This window comes from Anolis sagrei, chromosome 10 (genome assembly GCF_037176765.1).
Source record: "Anolis sagrei isolate rAnoSag1 chromosome 10, rAnoSag1.mat, whole genome shotgun sequence".
Taxonomy (NCBI): domain Eukaryota; kingdom Metazoa; phylum Chordata; class Lepidosauria; order Squamata; family Dactyloidae; genus Anolis; species Anolis sagrei.
The window spans coordinates 21,948,811-21,966,054 of record NC_090030.1 but is presented as its reverse complement, the minus strand read 5'-3'; the positions used below and the strand labels follow the sequence as shown (position 1 = coordinate 21,966,054).

General features: G+C 44.7%; 1 protein-coding gene across 4 annotated transcripts in view; it reads left to right on the top strand.

Moving 5' to 3' along the window:
- The first annotated feature begins 5,367 nt into the window (after positions 1–5,367).
- The window catches only part of GDPD2 (glycerophosphodiester phosphodiesterase domain containing 2), a 49,691-nt gene continuing 37,814 nt past the window's right edge, over positions 5,368–17,244 (top strand). Inside the window, exons 1-2 of one of the 4 annotated variants that reach the window (XM_067471629.1) lie at positions 5,368–5,434; positions 16,129–16,258. In XM_067471629.1, the coding sequence (XP_067327730.1) occupies positions 16,157–16,258 (102 nt within the window). In that variant the 5' untranslated portion in view covers positions 5,368–5,434; positions 16,129–16,156. Of the gene's footprint in view, positions 5,435–8,226; positions 8,827–15,555; positions 15,676–16,128; positions 16,259–17,244 lie in introns of those variants that run through there. The other 3 variants (XM_067471627.1, XM_067471631.1, XM_067471628.1) reach the window with 3 other exon arrangements.

The following is a 17,244-nucleotide window of genomic DNA, read 5'->3' as shown; positions in this document are numbered from 1 at the left end:
AGGAACAAAGGAAGGAAGGAAGGAAGGAAGGAAGGAAGGAAGGAAGGAAGGAAGGAAGGAAGGAAGGAAGGAGAGAGGGGGGAAGGAAGAGAAAAGGAGGAGAAAGAAAGGTAGGTAGGAAACAGAAAGAGAGAGACCTCAGAACCTCGGAGGATGCCTGCCATAGATGTAGGAGAAATGTCAGGAGAGAATGTTTCTGGAACATGGCCATTCAGCCCAGAAAACTCACAAAACCTAGTGATTCAAGCCACGAAAGCCTTTGACAACACAGAGAGGAAAGGGATTCATAAAGCATGGTGCAGTTGTTTGAACTTGGGGCTGTGGCTCAGAATCCACTGGATGAGTTTAGGGGGGGTCCCACTCTCTCAGCCTTAGAGAAAGGAAGACAAAGGCAAATCCCGTTTGAATAAATCTAGACAAGAGAACTCTGTGAGAGGGTTGCCTTAGAGTCACAACAACAACAACAACCTATAGTCCGCCCCCAGCAGTCTGAGGGAATCTGAACTGGCCCTCTGCTTAAGAAGTCTGAGGTCCTCTGAGTTAGAGGTTCATGAAAAGGTGGTCTTCCAGGCCAAAGAAAGATGGGTTTTTATAATTAGTTATTTTCTCTAATGTGGAGAGCTCATTGTATATAAAATATTGATTAAAAAAATAGAAATGTAGAAGTCATTTGGAAAGGCAATTCAATGCAACTCTGCCAAAACAGGTGGGAGACAAATGCTATTTGGAAGAACCCTAGACCATGACCGCTGTGTTGCGTGTATTTATCGCTATGGCTTCGGAAGGAGCCAATCTCATGGACTGTTGCTCCCACCTTTATGGGGCAAAGAGGAATGTCGTTCTGCTTCTGCCAAGCAAAGGGCGGCATTTGAATTATTCTGCGCCACATTTCATTGGCAGGCAGGGATTTTGCATTCTTTGACGCCATCTGCCGGTTTTGGCTTCCTTGGACATTTCTGCAGAGATGAAATCTGCAGCAGAATATTTTTATTTTCCAAACCTAATCCAATGCCCAATGGTTTGAAAAGCTGATAGGATTTTGCATCGACATTGTAGAATGAAAGCAGCTTGAGATCACTTTCACTGTTATGGCTCAAGGCTATAGGATCCTGGGAGCTGTGGTTTTGCAAGGGCTCTAGCAGAGTGCAAACTACAACTCCCAGGATTCCATCACATTGAGCAGTGAATGTGGTCTCAAAATGTGTGTGTTATAAAAGTGTTATAACATACATGGGGTGATCATTAAATATTTCCCCTGTCCGTACCTTGGGAAGTCTGTCTTGGCCACGGTAGTCCACGCTCTGGTTACATCCCGTTTAGACTACTGCAACGCTCTCTACGTGGGGTTGCCTCTGAAGACTGCCCAGAAGCTTCAATCAGTCCAACGTGCGGCAGCCAGATTGCTAACAGGGGCGGGGTACAGAGACCATACGACCCCTTTGTTATGCCAGCTCCACTGGCTGCCCATCAGCTTCCGGGCACAATTCAAAGTGCTGGTTTTGACCTATAAAGCCCTAAACGGCTCTGGCCCAGTTTACCTGTCCGAACGGATTCTCTCCTATGAACCATCAAGGCTATTAAGATCTTCCGGGGGGGGGGGGGCTGCTCTCAGTCCCACCACCCTCACAATCACGGTTGGTGGGGACGAGAGACAGGGCCTTCTCGGTGGTGGCTCCCCGGCTTTGGAACTCCCTCCCACTAGAGGTTAGATCTGCCCCCTCCCTCCTGACGTTCAGGAAATCACTAAAAACCTGGCTCTGGAATGTGGCATTCGAGGACTGAACCTAGAACCTTCCCTGTGATGAATTATGATGAACTGGGACTACGAACATGACTATGAGTATGACTGGATTGACGATTTGGCGTAGGAAACTGTAATGATGTAATGATGATGTTTTTATTGTACTGTGCTGTACTATTTTAATATGTAATGATTTGTACCTGTTGTTCTTTTATATGATTGTACTTTATATGTGCTGTAAACCGACCTGAGTCCCTTGTCGAGGTTGAGAAGGCCGGTATAGAAAACCTCTAAGAGAACTTCCTGTGGACTGAGAGCAATGAAACTTGGCCCAGTTCTGAGTCCTTCTCTCCATCGGTGCCACCGAGGGACACACACTTCCCCCATCTTTTTAAGCAAGTGTAAACACCTCGCTTGTAGAAATTGACAGGTTGCTCCAAAAGCCAACGATGCGGTGTCATCGGGGAGCCAGCTGAGCTCCATGTTGAGGTTTTAGAGGCAAAAATAGTTATTCCCAGGGCAAAGGGGTTAGCGGAGCAAAAGCGAGATAGCCGTTAGTCTAAGAATTCTCCCAGGAGAAAAATGGCACCGATTTTGAAGTGATCCGTTGACTTGCGGATACGGGGACCCGATAGGTTTCCGTATCCGTGGTTCAGAGGAATGCAATTTTGGCCTCCCTGGGATGCGAAAATCGCTTCCCAGGCAGGCCGGCAGCCATCCACAACTTGGGAGATGAAAGGTTCATGCAGATAAAGTTTGGAGGCAGTAAAAGACACGAAGTAAAACTATAGAGAGGAAAAAGTTACAATTAATTGATACTTTATTGGGGGGATTTGTTACAATGTTAGGAAAGGGGAAGAAAGCAAGGCAAACAGAAATATTCTTGATTGAGGCTGCTGCTGTGGCCACGTTCCCTGGAAGTTGACCCAAGCGGACAGTAGAGAACTGTGGAACTCCCTGCTGCAGGTCAGATCAGCTCGAAAGCAGGGAGTTCCGGGTTTGGCCTTAATCAGTCTGTTAAAAAAGTCCTCCTGGTTTCCATGGCACATCATTGTCAAGAGAGCCTGAGAGCATTCGACTCCTTTCTGCTTCTGAAAAGGTGTGAGCAGCCAGGGGATCCAGTGAGCGAGATACTTTATGCATGTGAAGATGGCTTTGGGTGATTTTTTTACCTGGACCCCACACTCATCTTGACATTTTGGGCTAGGTGGTGAATGGTTACGAAGGCGATTTTCCAAAATGGCGACCTCCACTTGCTGGATAGTGTGTCCATCAATACCAGAGTGGGGTTGCCCTGGAATTGGAGCTGTTTGCACCGAAATCTGACCACATTTGAATAGACGATGCCAGTTCTTGACTACTTCATATGATGGGGAATCCTCACCACAAACCTCTTTCATCTCATTGAACATCTCCTTGTGCGGCCTTTCAAGGAAAGGAATGTGAGGACTGCTCTGTATTCCACTGGGTCCATTCTCAAACCTCACAACACTTCAGCACCTGTAACATCAAGACTGTTATCACTTCTGGGTTGTAAATTGGTATGTAACCTATAGAGACCTATATCATTACACATGTGCCGTTTCAGCATCCTGTGATAAAGAGAAGTGGGTCAGGGGAAATCTTTAATGAACACCCCTCATATAATGCTAAAAACTATGCAGCTACTTCCTAGCTACTATCATGACATCAAAACACAAACACCTTATTTTGTATAGAATTATGGAAAAAATAGACCCATGTCTGATTCCACAGCAAGCTGGATTCAGGAAAGGCAAAAGCTGCACATCGCAAGTGCTGAACCTGACTCAGCACATAGAAGATGGCTTTGAAAGGCAGCAGATCACAGGAGCTGTCTTCGTAGACCTGTCAGCAGCTTATAATACTGTGAACCACCACCTCCTCCTGAGTAAAATGTATAATATCACAAAGGATTGCCATCTCACCCGCCTCATAGGAAATCTGCTATAAAACAGGAGCTTTTTGTTGAGTTCCGGGGCCAAAGAAGCAGATGGTAGAAACAGAAGGACGGCCTGCCTCAGGGGAGTGTGCTTGCTCCATCAATGTTCAACAATGTACACAAATGACCAGCCACTGCCAGAAGGGACAGAAAGTTTCATCTATGCTGATGATCATGCCATCACCGCTCAAGCAGGGAACTTTGAAATGGTTGAACAGAAGCTTTCCCAAGCTCTAGGTGCTTTTACTGCCTGCTACAGGGAAAACCAGCTGATCCCTAATCCATCTAAAACACAGGCATGTGCTTTTCACTGTAAGAACAGGCAAGCATCTCGAGCTTTGAGGATCACCTGGGAAGGAATCCCACTGGAGCATTGCAGAGCACCCAAATACCTGGGAGTCACTCTGGACCGTGCCCTGACCTACAAGAAGCACTGCCTGAATATCAAGCAAAACGTGGGTGCTAGAAATAATATCATACAAAAGCTGAATGGCACAACCTGGGGATCACAACCAGACACAGTGAAGACATCTGCCCTTGCGCTATGCGACTCTGCTGCTGAGTATGTATGCCCAGTGTGGAACATATCTCACCACGCTAAAACAGTAGGTGTGGCTCTTAATGAGACATGCCGCATTATCACGGGGTGTCTGCTCCCTACACCACTGGAGAAATTACACTTTCTAGCTGGTATTGCACCACCTGACATCTGCCGGCAAGTAGCAGCCAATAGTGAAAGGACCAAGGCAGTGACATCTCCAGCTCATCCCTTGTTTGGGTATCAGCCAACACGTCAACAACTTAAATCAAGAAATAGTTTTCTAAGATCTACAGAGACACTCACTGGAACACCTCAGCAAGCGAGAGTCCAAAAGTGGCAGGCTCAAACCCAGAACCTCAACCAATGGCTGAAACCAAATGAGAGACTCCCTCCTGGACACACAGAGGACTGGGCAACTTGGAAGGCGCTGAACAGACTGCTCTCTGGCACCACGAGATGCAGAGCCAACCTCAAGAAATGGGGCTACAAGGTGGAATCCACGACATGCAAGTGTGGAGAAGAGCAAACCACAGACCACCTACTGCAATGCAACCTGAGCCCTGCCACATGCACAATGGAGGACCTTCTTGCAGCAACACCAGAGACACTCCAAGTGGCCAGCTACTGGTCAAAGAATATTTAATAAAATACCAAGTCTGCAAATTTTGTGTTTTGTTTGTTTGTTTGTCTGTTTTTTTAATGCAATACAACTTATTTGGTTCACTCCTGACACAATAAATAAAAAATACAAACACCTGTATAAACATGCACACAAATTACACATATAAATAAACAAACAAACAAAAACACAATACTATAAACTCACCACCTGACATTTTTCAGCCTTTCTTATTCTGCTCCCTTCAAATAATAAATATTCTATAGCCATGTTGTGGTTTTTAAGTCTGTGAAGCTCTTTGGGCCTCATTCAAGAGAGTCATGAGAAAGAAAGCCCCTTTTCAGTGAAGAGGCAGCCATTAGCATCTCAATAGGAGTGAAGTCTCCCCTTTCTTTCTTCAAACTCTGGGAAGGAACCCTTTCAATTAAATATTGGGATGGAGGTCCCATTGAGGAGGAAGGGGGAAAGGGTTGCTTTTCTGCTGCTGTGGAGACTGGGACACAATGGAGCCATGGGTTCAAGCTGAAGGAGAAAGGGATTCCACACTGAAATATGAGGAAGAATCCCTTTATGGTAAGAGCTGTTCCGCAGTGGAATTATGTGTGATGGAGTCTCCACCTCTGGAGGTTTTGAAACTGAAGCTGTATGGCCATCTATCGGGAGGGATCGGATGGTGTTTTCCCACCTAAAAGGGTTGACCTAGATGCCCTATGGAGGGTCCCTTCCAACTCTTGGAGTCTTAAGATTTTACAATTCTGTACCACTTCAAGACTAGTGCATTCTAACATGTATTATTATTAATATTATTATTAATATTATTATTGGGTTGTTGTAGGTTTTTTCGGGCTATATGGCCATAGTCTAGAGGCATTCTCTCCTGACGTTTCACCTGCATCTATGGCAAGCATACCTCTGAGAATGCTTGCCATAGATGCAGGCGAAATGTCAGGCGAGAATGCCTCTAGACCAGTGGTTCTCAACCTGGGGTCCCCAGATGTTTTTGGCCTTCAACTCCCAGAAATCCTAACAGCTGGTATACTGGCTGGGATTTCTGTGAGTTGTAGGCCAAAAACATCTGGGGACCCCAGGTTGAGAACCACTGCTCTAGACCATGGCCATATAGCCTGAAAAAACCTACAACAACCCAGTGATTCCGGCCACGAAAGCTTTCGACAATATTATTATTATTATTTCTTACCTACCTCTCCTTGCGGCTCAATGCAGGTTAGAGAACGGTCAAAACACACAAAAGTTGCAAAAGTTCTATAAACACATGTATTAAAACATATTTCTATAACATACATATTGAATACACAGGGCACAGGATATGAGTTGGATTGTGTGTCCTTGCAGGCTAGAATAGGGTTGGACTAGATGCCCTTTTGGGGGATTCTTTCCAACTCTAAGAGTCTTAAGATCTATAATTCTGTTTCACTGCAATGCATTCCTATATATACCAGTGTGTGTGTGTGTGTGTAATTGTCTGTCCTTGCAGATTAGAATGGGGTTGGACTAGATGCCCTTTGGGGGGATCCTTTCCAATTCTAAGAGTCTTAAGATCTATAATTCTGTTTCACTACAATGCATTCCTATATATACCGTTGTGTGTATATGTGTGTGTGTGTGTAATTGTGTGTCCTTGCAGATTAGAATGGGGTTAGACTAGATGACCTTTGGGGGATCCTTTCCAACTCTAAGAGTCTTAAGATCTATAATTCTGTTTCACTGCAATGCATTCCTATATATATCGGTGTGTGTGTGTGTGTGTGTGTGTGTGTAATTGTGTGTCCTTGCAGATTAGAATGGGGTTGGACTAGATGCCCTTTTGGGGATCCTTTCCCATTCTAAGAGTCTTAAGATCTATAATTCTCTTTCACTGCAATGCATTCCTATATATACCGGTGTGTATGTGTGTGTGTAATTGTGTGTCCTTGCAGATTAGAATAGGGTTGGACTAAATGCCCTTTGGGGGATCCTTTCCAACTCTAGGAGTCTTAAGATCTGTAATTCTGTTTCACTGCAATGCATACCTATATTTACCGGTGTGTGTATATATATGTGTGTGTGTAATTGTGTGTCCTTGCACATTAGAATAGGGCTGGACTAGATGCCCTTTGGGGGATCCTTTCCAACTCTAAGAATATTAAGATCTATAATTCTGTTTCACTACAATGCATTCCTATATATATCCGTGTGTGTGTATATGTGTGTGTGTGTAATATATATATATATATATATATATATATATATATATATATATATAATTGTGTGTCCTTGCAGATTAGAATAGGGTTGAACTAGAGGCTCTTTAGGGGATCCTTTCCAACTCTAGGAGTTTCAAGATCTATGATTCTGTACCACTTCAATACATTCCATATAGATAGATAGATAGATAGATAGATAGATAGATAGGATTGTGTTTCCTTGAAGGTTAGAACGGGGTTGGACTAGATGTTCTTTGGGGGATCCTTTCCAACTCTAGGAATCTTAATATTCTATAATTCTGTGCCACTTTGAGACCAATGCATTCCAACATTATACATATACATGCATATACAAAAATATATACTGCTTGGATTGTGTGTCCTTGCAGGTTAGAATGAGGTTGGTATGGATGTCCTTTGGGAGATCCTTTCCAACTTAAGATCTTAAGATCTATAATTCTGTTTCACTGCAATGCATTCCTATACATACCAATGTAAGTATGTATGTATATGCATGTGTGTGTTTGTGTGTGTAGAATTGTGTGTCCTTGCAGATTAGAATAGGGTTGGACTAGATGCTCTTTAGGGGATCCTTTCCAACTCTAAGAGTCTCAAGATCTATAATTCTGTACCACTTCAATACATTCCATATAGATAGATGGATAGATAGATAGATAGATAGATAGGATTGTGTTTCCTTGAAGACTAGAATGGGGTTGGACTAGATGCTCTTTGGGGGAACCTTTCCAACTCTGAGTCGCCTCTAGGCTGATATGGGTGGGATAGAAATAATGTAAATAATAAATAAACTCTAAGAATCTTAAAATTCTATAATTCTGTAGCACTTTGAGACCAATGCATTCCAACATTATATGCATATACAAAAATATATACTGCTTGGATTGTGTGTCCTTGCAGGTTAGAATGGGGTTGGACTGGATGGCCTTTGGAGGCCCCTTCCAAGGCTGGATCCAGAGTCGGGTTGGAGGTCTTCAACAAGAAGAAAGTGGGTGGCCATCTGTCAGGAGGGCTTTGATGGTGCGTTTCCTGCATGAAGGCAGAAGAGGGTTGGAATGGATGGCCCTTGGGGGTCCCCCCCCTTCCAACTGGAGGTTGCTAGGGACCCTGTTTCCAAGGGAGGTTTCCTTGGCACCCAATGCGCCACAGAAGGAGAGGGAGCTGGCCCTCCTTTGTGCGACTTTCTCTTTCTCTCTTTCAAGGAGGCGGGGAAAGTTAGGGAAAGTTGGGGAAAGTTTTTTTCCCCCAGCTTGCAAAACTTCCTTGGTGAAGAAGGAGAGAGAAAGAAAAAAAGAAGGCTTGGAGGGGTTTAGTTTCAGTGCTCTCCAAAGTAGGACCCCCCAAAACAACAAAATCTGCTTGCAAAACTCTCTTAGAGAAGTTTGCGCATTTGGGGAACCAAAGAAAGAAAGAAGGAAAAGAAGAAAAAGAAAGAAAAGGGGGATTTACAAGGCTTCCTTGGTGGAGGAAGAAGAGAATGAAAGACAGCTAGAAAGAAAGAAAGAAAGAAAGAAAGAAAGAAAGAAAGGTATAAGGTAGATCCCAATTCTGCAAAGGGGAGGATTCCTGTGTCAATCCAGGTGAGAAGGGAGGAGGAAAAATAGAAGGAGGAAGAGGAGGAGACTGAGAGACTCCAGGAGCAGCAAGGGAGCGTCCACACGAAGCTTTCCGAACCAGATTGGGCCTCCAGAGTGACCCACGCTCTCTCTTTCCTCTCCACTCCTTCCACTTGCCTTGGACAAGGTAAGTAAAGCTCAAAAGGGGGTGAGCTGAAGGAAGGCACTTCACTTCTAAACCTTCCTAATGCTGCGACCCCTTAATACAGTTCCTCATGTTGTGGTGACCCCCAACCATAAAATTATTTCGGTTGCTACTTCGTAATTGTGCTACTGTTATGAATCATAATGTAAATATCTGATATGCAGGATGTGTTTTCATTCACCGGATCAAATTTGGCACAAATAGCCGATACGCCCATATTCAAATACTTGTGGGGTTGGGGGGATTGATTTTGTCATTTGGGAGTTGTTGCTGGGATTTATAGTTCACCTACAATCAAAGAGCATTCTGAACTTCACCAACAATGGAATTAAACCTATCTTGGCACACAGAACTCCCATGAAAGTACTGGAAGGGTTTGGTGGGCATTGACCTTGAATTTTGGAGCTGTAGTTCACCTACATCCAGAGAGCACTGTGGACTCAAACAATGATGGATCTGGACCAAACTTGGTACCAATACTCAATATGCCCAAATGTGAACACCGGTGGAGATCAATAGACCTTGACATTTGGGAGTTGTGGTTACTGCGATTTGTATTTCACCTACAATCAAAAAGCATTCTGAACTCCACCAACGATGGAATTGAACCAAACACACAGAACTCCCATGACCAACAGAAAATACTGGAAGGGTTTGGTGGGTATTGATCTTGAGTTCTGAAGTTGTAGTTCACCTACACCCAGAGAGCACTGTGGACTCTAAAAATGATGGATCTGGGTCAAACTTGGTGCAAATACCGGTACTTAAAATGCCCACATGTGAGCACTGGTATATTTGGGGGGGAAATACGTCTTGACATTTGGGAGTTGTAGTTGCTGGGATTTATGGTTCACCTACAAGCAAAGAACACTCTGAACTCTGCCAATAATAGAATTTAACCAGCCTTGACACACAGAACTCCCATGACCAACAGAAAATACTGGAAGGGTTTGGTGGGCATTGATCTTGAGTTTTGAAGTTGTAGTTCACCTACACCCAGAGAGCACTGTGGATTGCTGGGATTTGTGGTTCATCTACAAGCAAAGAGCATTCTGAACTCTGCCAACAATAGAATTTAACCAATTTGGCACACAGGACTGACCAACAGAAAATACTGGAAGGGTTTGGTGGACATTGATCTTGAGCTTTGAAGTTGTAGTTCACCTACACCCAGAGAGCAAACAATGATGGACCGGGGACAAACTTGGCGCAAATCCTCAATATGCCCAAATGTGAACACTGGTGGATTTGGGGGGAAATAGATCTTGGCATTTGGGAATTGTAGTTGCTGGGAAGTATAACTGCTACTTTCAATTAAACAGGAAATAACACTTTCAAACCAGGAACAGAAACGTTTGTTACATAGTGTCAAAATTGTGCAAATGCTTGTCATAGCACTGCACTGTTGTGGCTCCTGCAGTCAAGCAGTCAAAGGCTTTTTGCACCATGCTGGGACATTTCTGGGCAATTCAAAAGCAAACCCATGGAATTCTATTGCTGAACGGATCCTCATCCGTTCTTCTCCAGTTGCGTCTCACAATGGGATTCAATCCATGTGAAAAAGTGACATGCATGGACTCTGCTTCCCCAGAAATTTTGGGGAATGCATTTCTCACTCCCCAAATATTGAACCTTACATGACCCAATCATATCGTTGGCGGAGTTCCAAATTCTCTTTGATTGTAGATGAACTATAAATCCCAGCAAGTACAACTCTCAAATGTCAAGGTCTATTTTCCCCAAACTCCACCAGTGTTCACATTTGGGCATATTGAGTATTTGTGTCAAGTTTGGTTCAGATCTATCATTGTTCGAGTCCACAGTACTCTCAAATGTAGGTGAACTACAACTCCAAAACTCAAGCTCAATGCCCACCAAACCCTTCCAGTCTTTTCTGTTGGTCAGAGAGTTCTGTGTGCCAAGTTAGATTCAATTCCATTGTTGGTGGAGTTCAGAATCCTATTTGATTGTAGGTGAACTATAAATCCCAGTAACTACAACTCCCAAATGACAAAATCAATCCTCCCCAACCCCACCAGTATTCAAATAGGGGCGTATCAGGTATTTGTGCCAAATGTGGTGCAGTGAATGAAAATACATATCACTTACTTACTTACGTAGGCGATCCCTCATTGGCCGAGTAGGATAGTCTTTCAGGATCAGAATTCTTGTGAGTCTGTAGGTGGCTGTGGAGCCCTATTCTTGATCTGCATCTTCTTCCGCAGTGAGGGCATTGGTTTCCAGGTGGAAGGCGGTCCCGGTCAGGGTTGGCTTGATGCACCTTCCTCTTTGCAGTTTCTCTCTTTCGCCCTCCATTCATGTCTCTTCAAATTCTGCAGCACTGCTGGTCACAGCTGACCTCCAGCTGGAGCGCTCAAGGGCCAGGGCTTCCCAGTTGTCTATGCCAGAGTTTTTAAGGTTGGATTTGAGCCCATCTTTAAATCTCTTTTCCTGTCAACCAACATTCCGTTTTCCGTTCTTGAGTTCGGAGTAGAGCAACTGCTTTGGGAGACGGTGGTCGGGCATCCGGACAACGTAGCCGTTCCAGCGGAGTTGATGGCGGAGGACCATCACTTCAATGCTGGTGGTCTTTGCTTCTTCCAGCACGCTGATGTTTGTCCACCTGTCTTCCCAAGAGATTTGCACGATTTTCCGGAGGCAGTGCTGATGGAATCATTCCAGGAGTTGCATGTGACGTCTGTAGACAGTCCACGTCTCACAGGCATAGAGCAGGTTGGGAGGACAATAGCTTTATAAACAAGCACCTTGGTATCCCTACGGATGTCCCGGTCCTCAAACACTCTCTGCTTCATTCGGAAAAATGCTGCACTCGCAGAGCTCAGGCAGTGTTGTATTTCGGTGTCGATGTTGACTTTGGTAGAGAGGTGGCTGCCAAGGTAGCGGAAATGGCATATCAGGCATTTACATGACTATTAATAACAGTAGCAAAATGACAGTTATGAAGTAGCAACAAAAGAATTTTACAGTTGGGGGTCACCACAACATGAGGAACTGTATCAAGGGGTTGCGGCATTAGGAAGGTTGAGAAACACTGTGTTAATGTCTTTTTGAGTTCTGATCCTGCCCTCTGGGGTATTAGCAATCTCTCCTAATTTGATGTCATCTGCAAACTTGATCAGCAAGCCCTGTAAACCTTCATCCAAGTCATTAATAAAGATATTGAACAGAACTGGGACCAGGACCGAAAAACTGCAGGACTCCACTAGGCATTTCTTTCCAGGATTTATTTATTTATCATGTCAGGAGCAAGCCAAAACAGTAGTATTGCATTAAAAACAAACAAACAAAACACAAAGTTTGCAGACCTGGTATTCTATTAGAATCATAGAATCAAAGAGTTGGAAGAGACCTCATGGGCCATCCAGTCCAATCCCCTGCCAAGAAGCAGGAATATTGCATTCAAAGCACCCCTGACAGATGGCCATCCGGCCTCTGTTTAAAAGCTCCCAAAGAAGGAGCCTCCACCACACCCCGGGGTTCCAGAGAGTTCCACTGCTGAACGGCTCTCACAGTCAGGAAGTTCTTCCTCATCTTCAGATGGAATCTCCTTTCTTGTAGTTTGAAGCCATTGTTCCGCATCCTAGTCTCCAAGGAAGCAGAAAACAAGCTTGCTCCCTCCTCCCTGTGGCTTCCTCTCTTTCTGCTATCAAGATCTAAAGAAGCTCCCTTATACAAATGCTGTGCTTCATGAGATTCAGCGTTCAAAATATCCCTTGATATTTTGGCTCCCAAGACAAACTTCCCAAGATGTGAAGATGAGAGGTTGTCTCATCCCTAAGGATGATAGCCATGTACATATTTATACATGGCTATCATATCTCCTCTCAGCCTTCTCTTCTTCAGGCTAAATATGCCCAGTTCTTTAAGCCGCTCCTCATAGGGCTTGTTCTCCAGACCCTTGATCATTTGAGTCGCCCTCCTCTGGACACATTCCAGTTTGTCAATATCTCTCTTGAATTGTGGTGCCCAGAATTGGACACAATATTCAGGTGTGGTCTAACCAAAGCAGAATAGAGGAGTAGCATGACTTCCCTAGATCTAGACACTATGCTCCTATTGATACAGGCCAAAATCCCATTGGCTTTTTTTGCCGCTATATCACATTATTGGCTCATGTTTAACTTGTTGTCCACGAGGACTCCAAGATCTTTTTCATACGTACTGCTCTCAAGCGAGGCGTCATTTGACCAGTAGCTGGCCACTTGGAGTGCCTCTAGTGTTTCTGCAAGAAGGTCCTCCGTTGTGCATGTGGCAGGGCTCAAGTTGTACTGCAGTAGGTCTTTCCAGGATGAGGAAGAGGAACCATTGGTGAGAAGCACCCTTTGGGTTCAGTTTCTTAACCAATTACAGATCCACGTAATAGTAGTATTGCCTATCCCACATTTGACTACTTTGCTTGCAAGGAGGTCATAGGGGACTTTGACAAGGGCCTTACTGAAATCAAGATATGGTCCATCCATATCGAGAGCAGTACATGTGAAAAAGACCTTGGAGTCCTTGTGGACAACAAGTTAAACATGAGCCAACAATGTCATGTAGCGGGGGGAAAAGCCAATGGGATTTTGGCCTGCATCAATAGGCCCACCTTGTGCAGAGAAGGGCGGGATATAAATATATGAAATAAATATGAAATAAATAGGAGCATAGTGTCTACATCCAGGGAAGTCATGCTCCCCATGCTCTATTCTGCCTTGGTTAAACCACACCTGGAATATTGTGTCCAATTCTGGGCACCACAATTGAAGAGAGATATTGACAAGCTGGAATGTGTCCAGAGGAGGGCGACTGAAATTATCAAGGGTCTGGAGAACAAGCCCTATGAGGAGCGGCTTAAAGAGCTGGGCATGTTTAGCCTGAAGAAGAGAAGGCTGAGGGGAGACATGATAGCCATGTGTAAAAATGTGAGAGGAAGTCACAGGGAGGAGGGAGCAAGCTTGTTATCCGCTGCCCTGGAGACTAGGACGCAATGGAACAATGGCTTCAAACTACAAGAAAGGAGATTCCATCTGAACATGAGGAAGAACTTCCTGACTGTGAGAGCCGTTCAGCAGTGGAACTCTCTGCCCCGGACTGTGGTGGAGGCTCCTTCTTTGGAAGCTTTTAAACAGAGGCTGGATGGCCATCTGTTGGGGGTGAATGCTATATTCCTGCTTCTTGGCAGTGGGTTGGACTGGGTGGCACATGAGGTCTCTTCCAACTCTAGGATTCTATGATTCTGTATCATTGCCTGCAAGTACCAACTTGTAACTCAATTGAAAAAAGAGATAAGATTTGGGAGTTGTATTTGCTGGGATTTATAGTTCACTTATAACCAAAAACCATTCCAAACCCTACCAATGATAGAATTGGTCCAAACTTGTTTTTTATGATGTTTGTTGGCAACCCCCCTGACACCCCCCTCGTGACCCCCCCCCCCCCCCCCGGGTCCCAACCTCCAGGTTGAGAAACGCTGATCTAAACTTTCATCCAAATCTATATAAATAAAAAATATAATGCTCGTTTGTGGGATTAACAGAACCCAAAAACCACTGGATGAATTGACACCAAATTTGGACACAAGACACCTAACAATCCAATGTATGTCCTTCATTCAAAAAATTGATTTTGTTATTTGGGAGTTGTAGTTGCTGGGATTTATAGTTCACCTACAATCACAGAGCATTCTGAACCCCACCAGCAATAGAATTGGGCCAAACCTCCCACACAGAACCCCCATGTGGGCCACAGCAACGTGTGGCAGGGGACGGCTAGTTATTAATAAAGACGTTGAACAGAACTGGGCCCAGGACTGAACCTTCTTCATAGCACTCCACTATTCCCTTCTTTCCAGGATGATGTGAGAGCCATTCGGCAGTGGAACTCTCTGCCCCGGAGTGTGGTGGAGGCTCCTTCTTTGGAAGCTTTTAAGCAGAGGCTGGATGGCCATCTGTCAGGGGTGATTTGAATGCAATATTCCTGCTTCTTGGCAGGGGGTTGGACTGGATGGCCCATGAGGTCTCTTCCAACTCTTTAATTCTATGATTCTATGATGAGGCGGAACCATTGGTGAGAAGCACCCTTTGGGTTCAGTTGCTTAACCTATTACAGATCCACCTAATAGTAGCATTGCCCATCCCACATTTGACTACTTTGCTTGCAAGGAGGTCATAAGGAACTCTGATGAAGGCCTTACTGAAATCAAGATGTGCGTCATCCATAGCATTCCCTGCATCTACTAAGCTTGTAACTCTATTGAAAAAGGAGATAAGATTAATCTGATTTTGGCATGACTTAATTTTGAGAAATCCATGTTGTCTTTTAGCAATCACAACATTCCTTTCTAAGTGATTGCAGACTTCCTCCTTCATAATCCACTTCAGAATCTTCCCTAGTATTGATGTCAGGCTGGCTGGATGGTAATGGTTTGGGTCCTCTTTTTCTCCCTTCTTGAAAACCTACAACAACCCACAAAAGGGACAATGTTTGCCCTCCTCCAGTCTGCTGGGACTTTCTCTTTTCCTGGGTTGTAGGTGGTTTTGCCCACTTCCTTTACTATTCAAATCCGCTTGATGCGTCACCTCTCTTGCAGAAAAAGCAGGGTTAAGTCCCATACTAGTCCAGCTCCTTGCCTTGTGGGCCTGCTCCGGCTTGCCATTTGTGGGGTGCGGTGGCCCAGGCGTGGCTCACTGGGCCGGTTGCGTTCGGTTCCCATTGGCCCGGTGCCCTCAATCCGGATTAGTTTCTTCAGAGAAATCTTCTCCTAGCTGAGAACGGAGAGTCTTTGTTTGCAACTCTGCAGATCGGAGCATTGAATTCTGTATTTTTGGAGAGGTTAGCAATGAGGAGGGTGGGATTGTTATTATTATTGCTGCTGTTGCTGTTGTTATGGCAGGTGCAGGGGATGATGGGTGCTGTATTCCAAACCTCTCTCAGAAGAGGAACTCCCCAAAGGAGGAAATCATAATTGGTGAGGGGATAATATATCATGTAATCCAACTATTTTCCCTAAAAGGTGTTGGCTATTGCAAAGGATGATGGGTTTTGTAGTCTAATGCTCCCAGAATTGAGCTAATTCACACTAGTGACATTTCTTTCCTCCTTCCTTCCCTGCTTTGGGTGAGTCTCTGCTTTGGGATGCAACTTCCAGAATGCAGTTAAAGTGGGATCCCAGTGTGGTGGATTCTGGAAGCTGTAGTCCAAAAGCCAGACTTGCCCAAGCACCGTGTTCTGCATTGCACACCCCTGACTTTCCACAGGTGATGCTGGTTTCTTTTTTCCTTGCAGGCTTCCTCACCAACGCTTCCTACACACCATGGCGAAGGACGATGGGTGCTGCAACCTGTGCGCCACCTGCTTGCTGTGTTTCTATGGCTGTCGCTGGAGGCGCAGCAAGAAGGGCCTGGCCACCAGCAAAGTGAGTGGGAAACATTGCGGAAGATCCCCAAAAAGGGATTCCTTGACCCCAAAGTGCTTTGGGAGTGGATGGGTGGAGGGAGTAACTTATAGCAATATATTAAGAGGTATGTTTAATCCATTTTCTGGGTTTAGATAAGGCAGAGGAATGAGAGACCAAATTTCCAATATCCACTGGATAATGGAGAAAGGCAGGGAGTTTAGGAAAAACATCTATTTCTGTTTTATTGACTATTCTAAAGCCTTTGACGGTGTGGATCATAATAAATTGTGGTAAGTTCTTGGTGGTATGGGCATACCAAGCTACCTTGTCTCTCTCCTGAGGAATCTGTAAAAAGACCAAGTAGTAACAGTAAGAACTGACCGTGGAACAACAGACTGGTTCAAGATTGGGAAAAGCATACGGCAGGGTTGTATTCTCTCACCCAACCTATTCAACATGTATGCAGAACACATAATGAGATGTGTGGGGCTTGACGAATGCAAGGCTGGAAGAAACATTAACAACCTTAGATATGCAGGTGATAACACTGTGCGCATTCAGAAGAAGATCTACAAACCACTCTAAACACCTTTGCAGAAGCATACGAGAAGCTCAGCCTGTCAATGAACATCGAGAAAACCAAAGTGCTCTTCCAGCAGTCACCAGCCCATCCCTCTCCAATGCCAGAGATACAGCTTAATGGTGTAGCATTAGAAAATGTTGACCATTTCCGCTACCTTGGCAGCCACCTCTCCACCAAAGTCAACATCGACACTGAAATACAACACCGCCTGAGCTCTGCGAGTGCAGCATTTTTCTGAATGAAGCAGAGAGTGCTTGAGAACCGGCACATCCGTAGGGATACCAAGGTGCTTGTTTATAAAGCTATTGTCCTCCCAACCCTGCTATATGCCTGCAAAACGTGGACTGTCTACAGATGTCACATGCAACTCCTAGAACGATCCCATCAGCGCTGCCTCCGGAAAATCCTGCAAATTTCTTTT